This window comes from Leiobunum rupestre, chromosome 3, assembly GCF_980474605.1.
Source record: "Leiobunum rupestre chromosome 3, qqLeiRupe1.1.hap1, whole genome shotgun sequence".
Classification (NCBI taxonomy): Eukaryota; Metazoa; Arthropoda; class Arachnida; order Opiliones; family Sclerosomatidae; genus Leiobunum; species Leiobunum rupestre.
The window spans coordinates 34,292,001-34,308,971 of record NC_143386.1 but is presented as its reverse complement, the minus strand read 5'-3'; the positions used below and the strand labels follow the sequence as shown (position 1 = coordinate 34,308,971).

At 36.0% G+C, this 16,971-nt stretch overlaps 1 protein-coding gene across 1 annotated transcript; it reads left to right on the top strand.

Annotated features, from left to right (window-relative positions):
- Positions 1–14,221: 14,221 nt before the first annotated feature.
- On the top strand, positions 14,222–15,956 carry LOC149951567 (uncharacterized). Its single transcript, XM_090170076.1, has 2 exons — positions 14,222–14,440; positions 15,091–15,956. The coding sequence occupies exon 2, from the start codon at positions 15,099–15,101 to the stop codon at positions 15,825–15,827; it is 729 nt and encodes a 242-aa protein (XP_090026202.1). The 5' UTR covers positions 14,222–14,440; positions 15,091–15,098; the 3' UTR covers positions 15,828–15,956.
- The last annotated feature ends 1,015 nt before the right edge of the window (positions 15,957–16,971 follow it).

Here is a 16,971-nt window from a genome sequence, read left to right as displayed (position 1 = left end):
GCAGTGCAATTTTAGGTCGGTTATCTACGTGTCCGTGTTGTGGTTGGTGATCTTTTTTCCACGTTCCTTCGGTTGTTATGGGATTAGGAAACTGATACTGTTCCGATATCTTAGAACAATACTTTGGCTTTTTAGATTGTAAATAGAAACCAGGACACTTTACTCTAAATAAATTGTAAAACCACCAAAGAATTGCTGACATTTCAAACAAGGCAAAGGTTCACATAATGCGAGACCACGTGCCTAAAGCTAGCACTTACTAGCTGCAGATTACGTCATCTTGTTTCTATGTGATAATCGCGAATTGAGGGCTAGACCTAGATTATCGTGGTTGATAATTTAGGTTAGGTTAATTAGGTTACTATATGAAAAATTATTTTGAGTTGTTAGAGGATTTTTGCGCAATTGAAATAAGGAACCGTAAGGTAGCTAAGTTTAGTCACACATCTGCTAATAATATCCTGATATTTAAAGATAAATTATATAATATACTAAAATATGGCGCGTCGCAGTGTACGTACCGCCTTTACAATAATACTATACTTAAGATCATGTTAATTAAACTAGCTGGTGTTAGACCAGCATCGTTTTGATATTAAAGAACAATGAGTGCATGGAAATCCTGTTGAAATATCGTATCCTTCCCCAATTCTTTTCATCAACTTTCAAAATCCGCCACTTAGAGGAAATATAAATAACGTCTATTATTAAAAGTACCATTCAAAATAAGATAAAAGTCATAAAACACGAATATTTCTTAATCAAAATTAATCAGTTCTCAAGAGCCCTTGAGAAAAGAGTATATTTTCTATAGGGGTTTCCATAAAATAAAAAATAAAGGTATAAAATGTTTTTATCTGCGTCACGAGCTTAAAGGGGCTCCAAAGTTCGGTGGCAAAATGTGTGTAAAGTCAGTAAAGTGCGAAATTTACGGTTGACTCTGCCCGCCTCTGCCAAGGTCGAGTGAGGGGTTGGGGGGAATGAAAAGCATGCTCAATTTTATTTTATTTTTGCCACCGAACTTTGTAGCTCCTTTAAAGAAAGTATCGCAAGGAAAAAGTTTCCTTTCCCTTTTTTTTGCGTCCCTCCCTCTCTACCCAAAAATTGGTTTCAAGATCATGCGACAATTCGAAGAGTGGTTGTTTCGAGAAGCTTGAAAACGGAAACCAAAAAAAAATAAGAGGCGATTGAGTGTTTTATGGTAGTTTTCCTATCATACCAACCGAACCCTTTTTTTCCGCTCCCATCTCAAAGCTGTATGACGTCCCATTGTCGACCCTTGGGCAAGTCGACGCGCCGCGAAAACGATGGCCGAGAGGTTAATGGGTTATAATCCCCCCCCCCCCCCCGCGACAATAGAGCTTACTATCCCGGGAAGTTCCCAAACAGCTCATATATATAGAATTTACCTATTTCCCTTATTAGTCAATACTGTAAAGTGTAACGCTCATTTTTAAAAGTGTTATATAAAGATTAGTGTTATTTAAAACTTATTGCATTTAAAATATTTCCTATTTAGATTAGTGTTATTTAAAACTTATGACATTTAGTTTTTAAGTCCCTTTTATATTTTTCAATTTCTTACGGGTGTCCAAGTCGTAAAAGGGTATCATTAGTATTTTTCTTGTAAAATGTATTATTGTTGTCCGTGTAAAATATCGTATCCTCTCTACATGTGGCTCTCCCCTAACCAGCGTTCGGTGCTAGGAAAGCGCGCACATCTTGACTCATCCATTGTGCGCTATAACCCCTCTCTCTCTCTCTATTGTTGAATACTCGGCGTCGTATCGTAAATGACTTAAAGATGCGCGCTCTCTATTGTACGGCGTTCGGACGTCAATAGTAAACTATTGAAAGAAGCGTTATTTCAAACGGCCACCTTTAAAAATAAAAACTACAACCACGTGTACCCTTCTCGAAAGCCACGTGGCGACATGTGGTACCGTCGTGCGACCTTCTTCCTGGGAAAGACACCAGATGATTTCATCTTTCTCCTTTTATACACGAACCTTCTACAGCCAATAATCTTAAAGCCAAGTCGCCTACTCCAAGCTACCCTTAACCTTTTAACCTCTCCAATAAGAATCCACCAAATGTCCGTTTCCGTAATTAAACCACGCCTACTGAAATGGTGCTGAACAAAACCAGGGAGTTAGAGAGATTTGATGTCAGACAGAGAGATGGAGTGAGTCCTCAGAGGCCTGAGTAAGTCCTCAGGGTCCTGAGTGACGGAAGAGCCGGAGAGCGGACAGAGCCGGAGAGCGGACAGAGCCGGAGAGCGGACAGAGCCGGAGATCGGACAGAGCCAGAGATCGGACAGAGCCAGAGATCGGACAGAGCCAGAGACCGGACAGAGCCAGAGACCGGACAGAGTCAGAGATCGGACAGAGCCAGAGTTCGGACAGAGCCAGAGTTCGGACAGAGCCAGAATTCGGATCGAGCCAGAGTTCGGATCGAGCCAGAGAGTGGGCCGAGTTAAAGAGCGGACAGAGCCAAAGGGTTAAGGAGACCCAAACGAGCGACGTTGAACGGCACCAGACCGTTTCATCAATCGGTGAGCGAAAGCCACAGGCTTCAAACTATTGTTATAAAGAGAGAGAGCCCGCGTATCCCCCCCCCCCGCGTATTTCGTGTTTTTGCATGCTTATTGATATTATTATTAAGTGTTTAAGTATTTTATTGTTATTTGTATTGTTATTATTATTTTGGTTTATAATATATAAAACCGTTTGGACACCCGTACTCTCGTTATATATTTACCTATATCATACCCCTAGACATTCTTGAACCCGGTTACTTAACGTTAAGGTTGTTTTTCACGAGATTCCTTCTACTTTGCTAACGCTAGGGAAACCAATAGTCACGTTTAATCGTCCTCTAGAAATTAGCGTTGCAAAAGTAAGGTAGGTCGCCGGGAATGTACATATGTTTACGGAATTTCGTGTCGCAATCATTTGCAATATAAAGTTTCTTTCTTGAAGCTTGACTTTCGGAATACGCGCTCACGTTTTTCAACGTTTAGAGTTTAGAGTAGGCTATGGCTGGAATCGACGCGATCAGTTTCGCCAAACTAATTATGGAAGATGATTCGCTTGTTGTTTCTTGCGCGTGCAAAAACACTTGTTCCGTTAGAAACAATAACTGCCCATGTAGGAAAAATGGAAAAAAAATGTCGCCCTGAAGACGGTTGCCGATGTGGTAAAGGAGTGTTGAAATGCAAGAATCTTGAGAATGTCGACTCTATGAATGAACTGGTAAGTTGCACGTTTAAAATATTTATTATTGTATTGCCAAAAACTTTACTATAATTTTATGACATATTGGGTCATATTGAAAGTATGGGCAGTGGTTAAGTATATATTGTGTTTTCTAAAGTTATAAGACTATTAGTTACTTATTTCTTATAAATATAAAATTTCGTCGTGACATTGGATCTGTTTTTTGTACATCAGTGGCGTAGATCATTGTTTGATTTTTAGGACGTAGAATTTAAATATATTTTCAACATTTGTTTAGAAATTGCCTATTAATGGAGAAGAAGGAACTTCACCTAAAAAGGTTATCAAATCTGGAGGGGAAAAAAGAGCACCAAGTGGAAAAGAGAAGAAAAAGACCACAAAGAAAACTAAATTTTCTACTAATGATTCCGATCTGACCAATTCAAATTCCACGATTGCATTACATTAGGGCCTCTATTTGCGTTGGAATGCTTATTACCCGCACTCTTGGTTTTGACCATGAGACTACGCCACGAAGGGGGAATAGTTCGTGGGCTCCATAACTTAGTAAATAAAAATTATCGTCACTCTGCCTACCGAAATTTTACACTGTGGCAATATGGGTTTTTAGGGGAAGGTCGAAGGCTAGCTATACCGTCATGTTGCGTATTAAAAATTAGGAGCGAATTTCCCGAAGCTAATGGAGATTACGTTGGATTTGTACCTGGTAGATTACCTTTCTAAATTTTATTGTGTTTTTATGGAAAATCTTTAATGTAGGTTTTATATGAGAGTGGATAAATAAAGCGATTTGTTTTGGTTGACTCAGGTATTTTATTAAAAATTAGAAGCGCTATCTATTAACAAGTTTTATCTTTTAAAACAAAACGAGAATTGTGCCTTTGGATCATTTCTTCCAAGGGTGGGGGGTTATTCATTCCCCTAGACCTATGTATTCTTCTAGGGTCATCTCTTTGTTTTGGAATCTTCTGTAAATGGTTTCCCTAGTTATTAAAAAAAAATAGTGAATTCATTTGCAAAGCCGTACCCTCCTATTTATAATTGAAACCTTGAATTCTATTCTTTTCTTAAGAATGAGAGACTTCAATTCGGGTAAGTTTTTTTTTCATAAACTTTCGATACCCGCGTGTCTCTGCTTTTTCGATTGTACGAACATCTATATCTGCAATTAATAATTTAATTAAAAACAAGTTGGCAAACCAAAATATACCTCTCCTCGGAAGAGTTTTTAATTTTCAGTGAAGCGTAACTGTATCCGTGGTTCTGCGGTAGAACGCTCACCTGTCGTGCAAGAGGGCTCGGGTTCGAATCCCGGCCGATTAAAAAATTATACTACACCAAATGACAAAAAGAGGGCGCTTTTGGAAAAACCTTTTCCCTGATTCTAAGAAACTGGGGACGCAGTGATTACCCTTTGCCCCGAAAATGCGAACGCGTTCGCAGGCCTGACAGACAGACAGACACGGTGGTTGTATAACCCCTCCTAGGGTACAAAGTCCCCTCGGAGAGGTAAAAATTGATATCCATAAAACTTTTTTGTTTTTACTGTAGCTTTTTAGATTTTGTGACTGCCTGCTTCAGTCCAACGTGAGAGTTATGGTCGATAGCGGCAATCAAAGTTCGTAGTTTCTGTCCTACCCACCTAAAATTAAATCAGACAAAATTATGTAGCTTGCCCGGAAGTTTATTTTATTTATGATACTTACGTGAAATTTCATGCATCATTTTTATGTGCTAGATTAATGCTTATCTCGTAGATATATTATAAACTAAAACCATTTTTATATTTCAATGATGATAGATTCCTTAAATATTACATTCGTTATGACTTATTATTAAAACCAATACTAACATGCAGAACTGCACGGCGATCCATCTATTTCTGTTTGCGTTTCTATGCCTAAATAAATAATAAATTGTTAGAAAACGATGTTTTATCGAATCATTAAATTATTTAATACTTTTTTTAATCTTAAAACGTGTATTTCCCGAATAACTTCGGGATCCCATTAATTTAATTTTGGTTTCCGAATTAAAAAAAACACAAAAGGAGAATAAATTAAACTAAATATTACCATTTTGTGAACAAAAAAATTGCAAAATCGTCATTTTTTAGCCCTAATTTGTTTCTTTCTTCTGTCCATCGTTTGAAGGTTAAATCATTTAGATAAACTGTGTGCCTCTTAGACATTACTGTATATTAAACCTCGAAGTACTCGAACTTCCACAACCGAAGCCTGGCTGGTTAATTACGCCGGTTTCCGTGAAAATATGCTTGTAGACAAATTCTCAGTTGTTCTCTTCCCCTTCCCGGACCGCCAACCGAGTTTTTCAACGCTGAGAAATCCCCGTTACCCCTTATCTTGAAAATCACCTGTTATTGTACGTGACCTATAGCTTCCTCGATCTTACAAAGAATAAAAGCCTCTTTAGCTTTGAATGTAGTACCAGGTAATATTCGACTGTCAAAATCACCTTTGTGTATAAACTGAGTTTCCTAAATAGTAGTAAAACCAGTGAAAACCTCCCGTCAAAAAGGAGGACTTTCCCCTTTATACCAAGAATAAGGTAGACAAAGAGGTGTATGTCCTGATAGTCGGTGTTATTATTCCGAGTCGCATTACTATACGTATGGCGCCATCTAGTGTTGGCGAAAGAACTACAACCTTCATATATGGTTGCGATACATTCTTTAAACTTTTTAGTACTTTATTGGCACGCACGTTTCGCACGTGAACTTCAAATTCAAAAAAATTTATTGAGTCAGGCGCGCGCTCTCTATCTTAAATAATTATAGCCTGTGACGTAAATTAAACATTTACATGTGACCTCCCTTATTTTATAGAAACACCTATTACTTGAAGTAATAGGTGTACTAAGCCTTAAAATTATGTTATGAAGTAATTTTACTTCATAACATAATTTGAAGGCTTAGTACTGTTTGAATATGACAGAAGATATAAATATCTTTTAATTAACATAGTACAAATAGTGAAGTGATTACAAGAAATTTAAAGAGATTAGACAGAAGATTAGTTATCGCGTGTCCTGCCACGCTAACTGTAGAGGCTACAACCAATAAAGGGGAATAAATAAAGTGTTGATGAGATTAATTTAATAGGTAAATCAATCTGAATTTTAATACGTGATTCTCAGCTATTTCTTAATATAACAGTTATTATTGAAAACTCTATAGTTTACTATTTAAAATCTCTTACTCGGTTATTTGTATATTTATCAACAGAACTGACACTATACGGTTACTTAAGCGACGCATTTAGCAAATACTAGGCTTTGTCCGAGTTTAATAGAAGACCATAGAAATGGGAATATATTCAGATATAAAATTTTTAAAGCTTACCGCTATGCTTTGATACATTTCATGACCCTGAAAAGTCCCTGATTAGTCACTTCGGAGGTGCACTGTCCCACTCGCCCCGTAGGAATAAACTCCTGGTAGAAACATACGTATTTAGCTGTTAGTATGGTAATTTGTATGATATACTGCATAAAAAGGCCTCCTACGACCAGAAGGAGCTCAAAATCAAGTTACAAGGGCAAGCCCCCTGAATCCGAATTATCTTTTGAATTTGTAACCGGAATATTCAAACTCAAAGTGGAAGAGGTCAATTTTACGTTTTGCATTTATTTGTTTTGAAGTTCTTCACTCAACTCTTGGGCAACATCCCAAGGCTCTTGTCTAAACTTTCTATAACAATGACGCTTAGTGGTTAGACGACGCAAGAAATTATTTAACGAGTTGGTAGCGTACATACAAGGATGACAATTATATCTACACAACCCACTAGAACATCGAAAAAAGGATGTTCAATATGGAACCAGCAAATGGGCTTTTCTTTTTCGAAACCCGGCGGGTGGCCATTCTCTACTTGTGCCGATAGCTGTAGACAGTATATTTCAATCCTATTTGTCAGGTCGAGAATTAATGGGCGAGATACGGAGGGGGGGGAGGGGGTCGTGGCGAAAACTGAAAGGGTACGGTCATACCATACCATGACTTTTGGACCGAGTTTTTGAAAGTTTGCTTTATTGAGTAGAACATAAGGAGCTTATAAATACTGTCCGCCGAAAAATGGAGAAAAGCGAAAAAAATAAGCAATATAAAGTAAATTTAGGACTCGAGGGGTTTGAGCGTTGGTCAACGGAGAGAAACAAATTATCTCTCACAAATATGCAGTTTATAAAATATTTGTTTGATAAATGGTAAGTCCAAAACGTTTATTTACGAGGCAAATCAGTTCGTTGATTTCTTAAATTTTAATTCAATCCCTACTATAACTATATTAAAGTTTACATTTGTTCCCAATATTAAAGTTTAATATGTTTTCAATATTAATGTTATAATTTGTTCAAATAGACCGCAAGCCTGTTCGAAATCTGGCGAATTTCAATTCAGAATGTTTTGGAGCAAAAAATCGAAATCATACAATATTGGCAAATTGTATGAAGCAAAAACCTATTCGTATATTGATTCATTGACAGAGATGGTGTTTTACGCCAAAAAGAATTACATGTTTACTAAACACTTAATATTATAACACTTTTTTATATTAAAGTGGGTTGGCGGAGTGGTTAGCACTTTCGCCTCGCAGCATAAGGAGCTTATAAATACTGTCCGCCGAAAAATGGAGAAAAGCGAAAAAAATAAGCAATATAAAGTAAATTTAGGACTCGAGGGGTTTGAGCGTTGGTCAACGGAGAGAAACAAATTATCTCTCACAAATATGCAGTTTATAAAATATTTGTTTGATAAATGGTAAGTCCAAAACGTTTATTTACGAGGCAAATCAGTTCGTTGATTTCTTAAATTTTAATTCAATCCCTACTATAACTATATTAAAGTTTACATTTGTTCCCAATATTAAAGTTTAATATGTTTTCAATATTAATGTTATAATTTGTTCAAATAGACCGCAAGCCTGTTCGAAATCTGGCGAATTTCAATTCAGAATGTTTTGGAGCAAAAAATCGAAATCATACAATATTGGCAAATTGTATGAAGCAAAAACCTATTCGTATATTGATTCATTGACAGAGATGGTGTTTTACGCCAAAAAGAATTACATGTTTACTAAACACTTAATATTATAACACATTTTTATATTAAAGTGGGTTGGCGGAGTGGTTAGCACTTTCGCCTCGCAGCAAGAGGAGCCGGGTTCAATCCCAGCTTGTGGCACTGGGTGAAAACTCGGAACAACTCCTTCTGCGTTGAGTTTGCAAGTTCTCTCCCCACTGGTTTAAGGGGTTTTCCCCCGAGCTCTTCGGTTTCCCCTTCCATAAAAACTTGTTGAGGTTAACGGTAATAGTTAGTGTAGGGAGCTGTTGGCTCGCGTGGCTTGCGGGGCTTGCCACCACCCTCCTACGCATTGTAACCCGGCCACCTGAATTAAAGGCTTCAAAAGTCGCTTGATGACTTAGGCCTAAGGTGGTGCCTTGGGTATTAGCCTAGCTGATTATTATTATTATTATTATTATGTTATGTACACTTTTTTCATATCAGGGTAATATTTCTGATCCAAAACTAATGGATGAGACCGATCCTCGTTATACAAACAAATCCCGTTTAAAAAAGACGTTTTAGCCAAACATAAATCTAGATTTTAATTTGAGGCATGAAGTAGTAAAGTACAATGATTAAAATATTTTACAGGCGTGATGATTGTTTTAACAATATTATTTATAGCAAAGATTAGGTATTTACATTTGAAATTTACGCTAACACTAAACAACTTAAGCCAGCGTGGTAGCCAGGATTGGATTTCGGAGGGGAATGTGCCCCCCTCCCGTATGTATGGCAACATTGTTTTTTGTGTCTCGAGTAGCGGCTCTGCTACACGAATTCCTACATTTGCACGGGATTAATTATCCATCTAATATATTGACCATATCCAAAGGCATTTTTTCCATTTTACCCATGCCAACCAATATCAAAATGTGGGACAGATCTGATAATATTTCTAGAAAACGCGTCACACGACTGCTATGGGTTTTACTCGGTTTTACTCAAAAATACCACGTTACCGATATGACCCTTTTGAAAAACATCGAATGAACCAAAGACTATATATACGCTTCGCGAAGCGTATATATAGTCTTTGGAATGAACTCAAGTGGAAACATTTGGAATTTCCCAATCCCACTTATCCCAGGCAATTCCCTTTTTACAGGCCCTCCGTAGTAAAAGGTTGGGACCCCTCAATACTTCCTGTTTTTTTTTATTTCGTTGCCCCTAAAAGGGGGAAACGAAATTATAATTTCTCTCTGAAACGGGTGTTGGTGATAGGATTACCTCGATGTGTTCGTAAAGGTGTGTGCTCGGTGGAGTATGCGCTTGAGGCTGTGTAATATTGTTTTTGGTTTTTATCCATGGAAGTACGGTTATAGCTTACTTCATTTGAAACAGGTAGTTTTGTTTTTATAGTTTCAGTAGATAGGTTAAATAAGTCATTTACGTTGGGTTTGTCTTAATTTTATATTCGTATTTCTATAACATTTTGATTTTTAATTTGTATTTTTATGAAATTCAATTTATATTTCTGATGAGCTTTCTTAGGATATTGAGCTATCCTAGGGAATATTTTTGAATTTGTTTTTCAATGAAATATTTTATTATTGATAATTGTTGTTTTGAGGTAAATTTTCTTATTTTTTTTTAATTAAATTTTTATTTCTTGATTGGAGTACTATTTTATTGTGTTGTCAGTCACTTACCACAGGACCAGTTTCAGGGCCATGTAGCGAGTGTCTATAAAAGTTATTTTTATTGAACGCCTTTCTTCCAGGGGCTTCCCCTTTCGCTTTGTAAACAAGTGTAAAGTGTTATTTACAATAAAATTAATTATTATTTTACCAAAGTAAGCGCATTTTTTTGTAATTTTTATAAAATAAAATCAATACGGAGGGTTTCACCTATGTTTTATATACAGTAGACTAAATGTAGGAATCAATCTCGCATTTGCGGAACCATTCTTACTCTATAGGTGACTAGCTTTAATACCCGGCTTCGCCCGGGGTCTTTTTGATTTGTACCTAATAAAGGTACGGTATCATAACAAAACCGTCTTCAAAAAACTTCGTATTTTTATTTCCTTCTGATGATTCTTTCTAATAAGTTTTGGGAGAGCTAACAATTCTCAAGTTTTAATTTCCAAATGACTTGTGTTGAGTCCGTTGAAGAGCCCCCAAATCCGACCCATCTACCGGTCCGTCAATGTAGAGCTTAGGGGGCGTCCATTAATTACGTGAGGCGATTTTGGCGATTTTTCGACCCCCTACCCCCTTAGTGAGATGTCGTGAGATTTGGCTCGTCCCCCTCTCTCCCCTGTAGAGTCTTCAACTGGGATAGAAGATGTCGGAATTGTATTAGACACTACGTTAATTGGGAGAGCTATTCCGACTTTAAATTCAAATGACCGACTGAAAAATAATTTGAATTCCTTTTACTAATTCTAAATTAAGCGAAAATAATATTTCATATACAAATGCATGCGTTTAAATTATACAAATTTTTACTTTTTAACAATATAATATAAATATAATATTGATGAATCAATGGTACTAAAGAAAGACTAAAGAACAAAGTAGTAAAATATTCACATAAATGCGCGACATTTTCAACATCCCCCTCCCCTAATATCACGTGAGATTTTTCAAAATTCGTATTTTTAGTGCAAATACACACACACACACACGGTTCGCGAGCGATTTCACCTACGAATTTCCATTCTATTTAAGTCACGCGACGCAACGCGACGCGATTTGCCAGCGAAATATCGCGCGTGAAGGCTATGTTTGCATCCGCCTTAATTTTCGTTCGATTTATTTATTTATGAGCAAAGGTGTTATTGTGTAGGATTAGGCATATTTCAGTGGATAATCATGTTTTACTTAATTTTATCCAGTTTTATCATAATTTTACACTGTTTCTTGCGGGGAAAAAATACGTGATATTTTCCGAAACCCCCCTCTCCTCCACGTGAGATTGGGTGAGATTCAACTCGACCCCCTCCCTCCTCTAAACGCCTCACTTAATTTATGGACGCTCACCTATAGGCGACTAAGATAAGCCCGTCCCGTCAAAACCTCCAGCTGAGAGGTGAAAGTCCAAAGTCGAGTAAAATAAAACTGAAAATTGAATTAGATTAATAACCATGTCAGGTATTTGAAATTAGGCGCGTTTAGTTGGAAATCAGGCTATTGCCTGCTAGTACAACTTGTTTTTCCCCCGACCTCCAAACTCAGTGAAAAATAGGTCTTTTTCAACCGAACCAAAATTATTTTTACACTTTCGACTATGCCCTACAACTTATCTATTGAAACATTTTGCGTGACACCTACCGGCACAAAATCGTTCGATTTTTCTGAAATTTAGTAACCAAAGCCTTCCATACATAACAAATAAACCCTGAAAATTTCAGAACCCTAGCATAAATACATTTTGAGAAAAATGGCCTGATCGAGCAAATTGAGACACCCTGTATATATATAGTTGTATGTACCAAATAAAAACGTCAGCAAGTTAGCGTTATCTGCCAAAGATTGATTCCCTATAGAAGTTCACTAAACTCCTTACAATTTTTAAACCGTCTAAATATGTGAATTTATGAGTAAGTAGAACAATTTCTTGAAGCACACTAATATTAATTATCTATGAATTTCAGTTTTTAACAAATCGGAATATCTTAAAACAATAGTAAATTCCAAAAGATTTTTTCAAACTTACTATAGAGTGTTGTCGTCTGAAACCCTGCGACGTCACCATTGTAATTTGCCTTTTGATAAAAAATGATAACTGTCATGGCGGCCACTATTAACACTACAGTTGTGACGTTACAAGTTTTCAAAATCGTATCAGACGACAACACTCTATGTAGGAGCTATTTCAATCGTCAAAATATGACTATTGAAATAGCTCGAAATGTGGAAATATAACACGCGAAACTTGATCGGAGCAGATCCTAGCACGCAAATGGAACTTTTAATGTAATCAGAGCGTTCTAGAGCGCTCGAGAGCAGTCAAATGGAAAAAGCTATAAGAAAACTTTTTTTTTCTTTCTTTTCGCACCGAAATTCGTCTGCTTCCCTAAGTTAGTTTTCGGAATTTTCGGCCAAGAAGACGATTGAGCCGGGAGTAGTAATCCCTTGCGTTTGGGAGGCAGAGTTTGTGGATAGCCGTGGGAGGACACCAATCCCCCAACGGGTGTCCCCACGTATCCCCCCCGTTGAAGTGGCCGTTACACATATCTGATTAATCAGATGGACGAGCAGACTGAATTATCCCACACGTTAAGACAATTTATTATTCTTTCTTTCCCAACCGAAATTACGTCACTTTCCAAAAGATTTTACGTGTATTCGTGCCGTGTCCCATTGTCTCGTAATAACATTGACATAAAAATACAATATAAAAAAAATATTGAGTTATCATTGTGGTTGAAAAATGTAGGCTAATTATAGGGACTGGGCAGCATGACGTATATAAAACGTCACCCATTCTTACCAGTCCCTATTATGGTTTTTACCCGATATTTTATTTTATTTTTGCATATTTTGTTTTTATATTTCTGAGCAAATTAGTTTCATTTGCACGTGTGTACATTTTATAAAAAATATATAGCATTTGTAAAAGACGAAAGGGTCTTTACTCATTCATTATGAAACTATATGGGAAAACATTGATGATTACCGGGTTTAACCAGTCCGATTCGGGTAGGGTATGGTCATGTGAGTATTTTGTAACAACATAACCTATAATGATATTTGCAGTGGCGCAAGTACAATACCTGAGCGCTCCCCTTTTCCCCCCAGTTAAACTCGTTCTAAAGCTCCTCCATCACTCGATATATTCTTGTTGATATGAAAATCATACTAACTGGTCGAGTACTTGGACAATTCTTTTTTTTTAATTAATTACCCGTTTTAGTTTACCTAGAGTCATAAATAGAGTTGTAAGTGCGAAAATTACCGAAGCCTTTTTTTTCGGAAAAGTTTCCGTATTTTTCATTCCATGATTAGCCTAATATTGCTCGCAAATTAATTTTTTTAATTTAGTTTATTACTCGAAGATCTATTTGATCCGAGTTTCGCGTTTTTTGCTTGCTCGAAGACCTATTGGTACGAGTTATTAGTAAGTTTTTTTAATTTCTTTAAATTTGTTTAGGATTTAGCTATATTATCCCTTTTAATTATGGACTAATCTACTTTTTCGCGTATTTTATCATCCCGCAAATTAAATTTCGAGGCATTTTCACCTCATTTTGTCGAATCCAAAAGTAAAATTAAACCTCTAGACTAGCCTAGAATAAAAACACTTAAAAAGTAATATATTTTTCTATTTTTAATTTTTCCGATTTGCGAAAATGTTTGCTCATTTAATTTTTCCGGAAAATTAACAACTCTAGTCATAAACTGTTGGACTTAAATCTGCTAAGCATACGATTTGACAAAAAATCCAGCTGATTATAAGCTTCTCGTGTTGGCCGCTATGAGGCTCTATGTAAACTGAAATGGCTAATTAAGCCTACTAGATTAGTTAAACGTATAAAAATTCAACTGGCCTACCAGGCGGTGACGGTTAGCGAGATGTAATGAAATGTAGGATCAAGGAAATAGGTTTCGGTTTTTTAATCTATACGAAAATCATTAAAGGCCTATTATTTTTGCATAAATTAGACGTATTGGAGCAAAATGACATACAATATATTTCGCAATTATTGTCGAAAGGAAAATCGTTATAGGTTGTTTTGTAGCTGGCCGCCAAGTTATATTCGCAGTAAATAAGCCAACGGTATTTTAGTAGAATTTAAAAATACTAGTGGCTAACAAAATAAAGCGGTCAAATTGTGTCGATTTTAAAATTATCAAATTTTAGTCATATTTTACTGACCTCTGCGTTAATTAGTTTTTTTTTTACAAAATAGTATTAGGTCATTATTAAATTTGATAAATATTGTCCTGTTTACGGTGCAGCACTATACCTTTCGCTACCCATGACTGGTTGATATACGTTTTTGTATATTTTTTCGTTCGTTGCGAGCTCTACTTTATCTAAGAAAATTCTCTATTAAAAATGTTTCGACAAATTTATGTCGGTGTCAATTGAAATGTACGAGTTAAAAATCAAAAGAAGTAGAGGTGCAAACATTAAAATACTATCTCAATTTGTGGATTTTATTTTGGTAAGCAAAATCGTAAATTTTTATATTATTATTATGAAAATAGTGTGGCTTTAACGGAATATATGGGTATTTCGGGATTTCCGAGTGAAAGGTTGTTTTTAAATTTTAATTGTACAAATGGTATCATGTATAAATTGTTTGACGTTTAAACTGTACTAACTACCTCTTAGTTCTTTCACTGGGTAAGCGTGCTTATTCATAGAAACACTTTTTAAAACATAAATTTGTAAGCCATCAATTTTATATGGAAAAATCCTTTCAATGAATGTTATCGAAAAAAAACTTTTTGGGGTCAATTTTTTAATTTTGCCCAAATAAGCAATGAGACATAGAATTTACTTAGTTTTACTATTTTATTCTTAGTAAGTTCGAAGGGGAATAAAATAATAGCGAATTATCTTCTTTGTCGCATTAACGACTTGGCAGTATGACGTATATAATACGTCACCCATGCTTTATCCAATTGAAAAAAAAAAGATTACCAGCATGGTGGCCATAGCGTGACGTCATGCTGCCAAGTCGCTATTAATAATTAAAATTAATTAGCTCTTACCTACATATAATGTACGTTAGTTTTCCGCATCTTTCTTTGAAACTTTCTGGTTAACTTGGCGCACCCCTGTAGATCTAACTCCAATTGCCTTTCCCAGCGGAGAAAATGTCAGATTCAGAGGAAGAAGATGAACCCACAAAATGCAACTTAAGCGAGAAGAAGGGAACTAAGGTTCGAAGAGTGAAACTGCATCAATGTAATCATTGCAGTTACAAAACCCACTACAACAGTCATTTTGTTCGACATCAGAGAACCCATTCTGTCGACAAACCCTTCAAATGTAGTGTCTGTCAATTCTGTACAGCTGACAACAGCACGTTAAAGAGACACGAACAAGCTCACAGAGGAGAGAAGAATTTCAAGTGTAAAAGTTGCGATTTCGCCACCTCCTGGAAAAGTCATTTGGCTCAACACGAAAAAACGCACTCAGTAGAAAAACCTTTTAAATGCCGTACTTGTAATTATAGATCTGCTCGAAAGTCTAATTTGCAAACCCACGAGGCGACGCATCTTGAACATCATCCATTCAGGTGTCGATTTTGCCTTTACAGCACAACAAACAAAGGCAGTTTATATCGACACGAAAAAATTCATTCCAATGAGAAAGAATACAAATGCCCTGATTGCGACTACGCTACCGCCTTCAAATCTAGTTTAATCTACCATCAGAAGTCCCATCTTAACGAAAAGCAACACTCAGTTCGTGATTCAGAAGTTAAAGGACAACCAGTTGGTGTATTGGGGAAAAAAACTTATCTTGTTACCCGTAATCAGCGACGCGTGAAGAATACCACAAGTCCAACTGAATGTTCTGGTCTGAATAAGGAGAAATAAAGCACCAGATTATTTTCTTAATCAATGTTGATCCGCCTGACAATTAGAACTATATGTTAAATATCACTAAGAACAAACTCACCAATTCACATTTCTACTTGAGAAGTCAGTCAAACAGTATTTCAGGGTGACCATACCTAGCTCCTATGTTATCAATGTTATCCTATCAGTACGCTAATTTTTCTGTCGACAGCTTGGTAGTTTTTTTAAATGTACCGAAAACGTGGCAACAGACTACATTCACAAATGAAATGTATTTTAAGAACTACTTTAAGTAAAGTGTATATTGAGGCCATGTTAGATTTTGTCCTAAAATAACATTGTGTACAAAATGTGCCGTGTTTGATACTTAATGTGTATTTCGTTAAACCAAAAATGTGTTATTGAAATTAAAAGTCAAACTGTAGATTTAGTATGTTTAATTTCAAATGTTACATTTAAATCGAGTTAAAGGGGATTTCAATTTATTTTTCATTTAAACGTTGAAAAAATCGTAAGAAATGTTTTTTTTATTCAAATGAATGGAAGTTTTAAATAAATCCAAGTTTTATGACATTAATTTTAGATGACTGTTTATCAAAAGTAATGCTTCCTACTGCGATAGCGTAATTTTTGTGAATGGTTACACAGATTTTTCAACTGTATATCAAAATCAAATCTTCCATTTGTTATTTATCGAGTTTTTAAGATGGCAGTGAAAGCGCAATGAGTACTAAAACGCTGGGATAGTTATGTGTATCTATTTATTTATTATTTCTATATGTTTTATTTATTTTATGTTTGTTTATTTTATTTAGTTTTAGACAGATTTAAAACCGCATAATTTATGAGAAATCTCTGGTCCTACTGCATCGAATCCAATAAACAATAACCATAATGAAAGACAAATCCTGGTTGTATCAAAGATAATATAAACCTTGTCTCGTACCCATAGATAAATGAAAGAGTATTTCATATATTTATTCTCGTACCCTAGCGCGTAGTGTTTTGTTTCTACCCGGCCTTCTTTATTTTCCCCTTTATAAGTAGCGAAAATAATCATTTTTCCCCAATTTGAAAGGCGTTTTCTCCGCTTTTCACCCCCTTTCAAAATCCGTTTTCGACGCGTATTTTTAAACCTAATAGAATGGGCCGTCAAAATTAT

Excerpts from the sequence above, each read along its gene's own strand:
- LOC149951567 (XM_090170076.1), top strand. The coding sequence starts at position 15,099 with ATGTCAGATTCAGAGGAAGAAGATGAACCCACAAAATGCAACTTAAGC.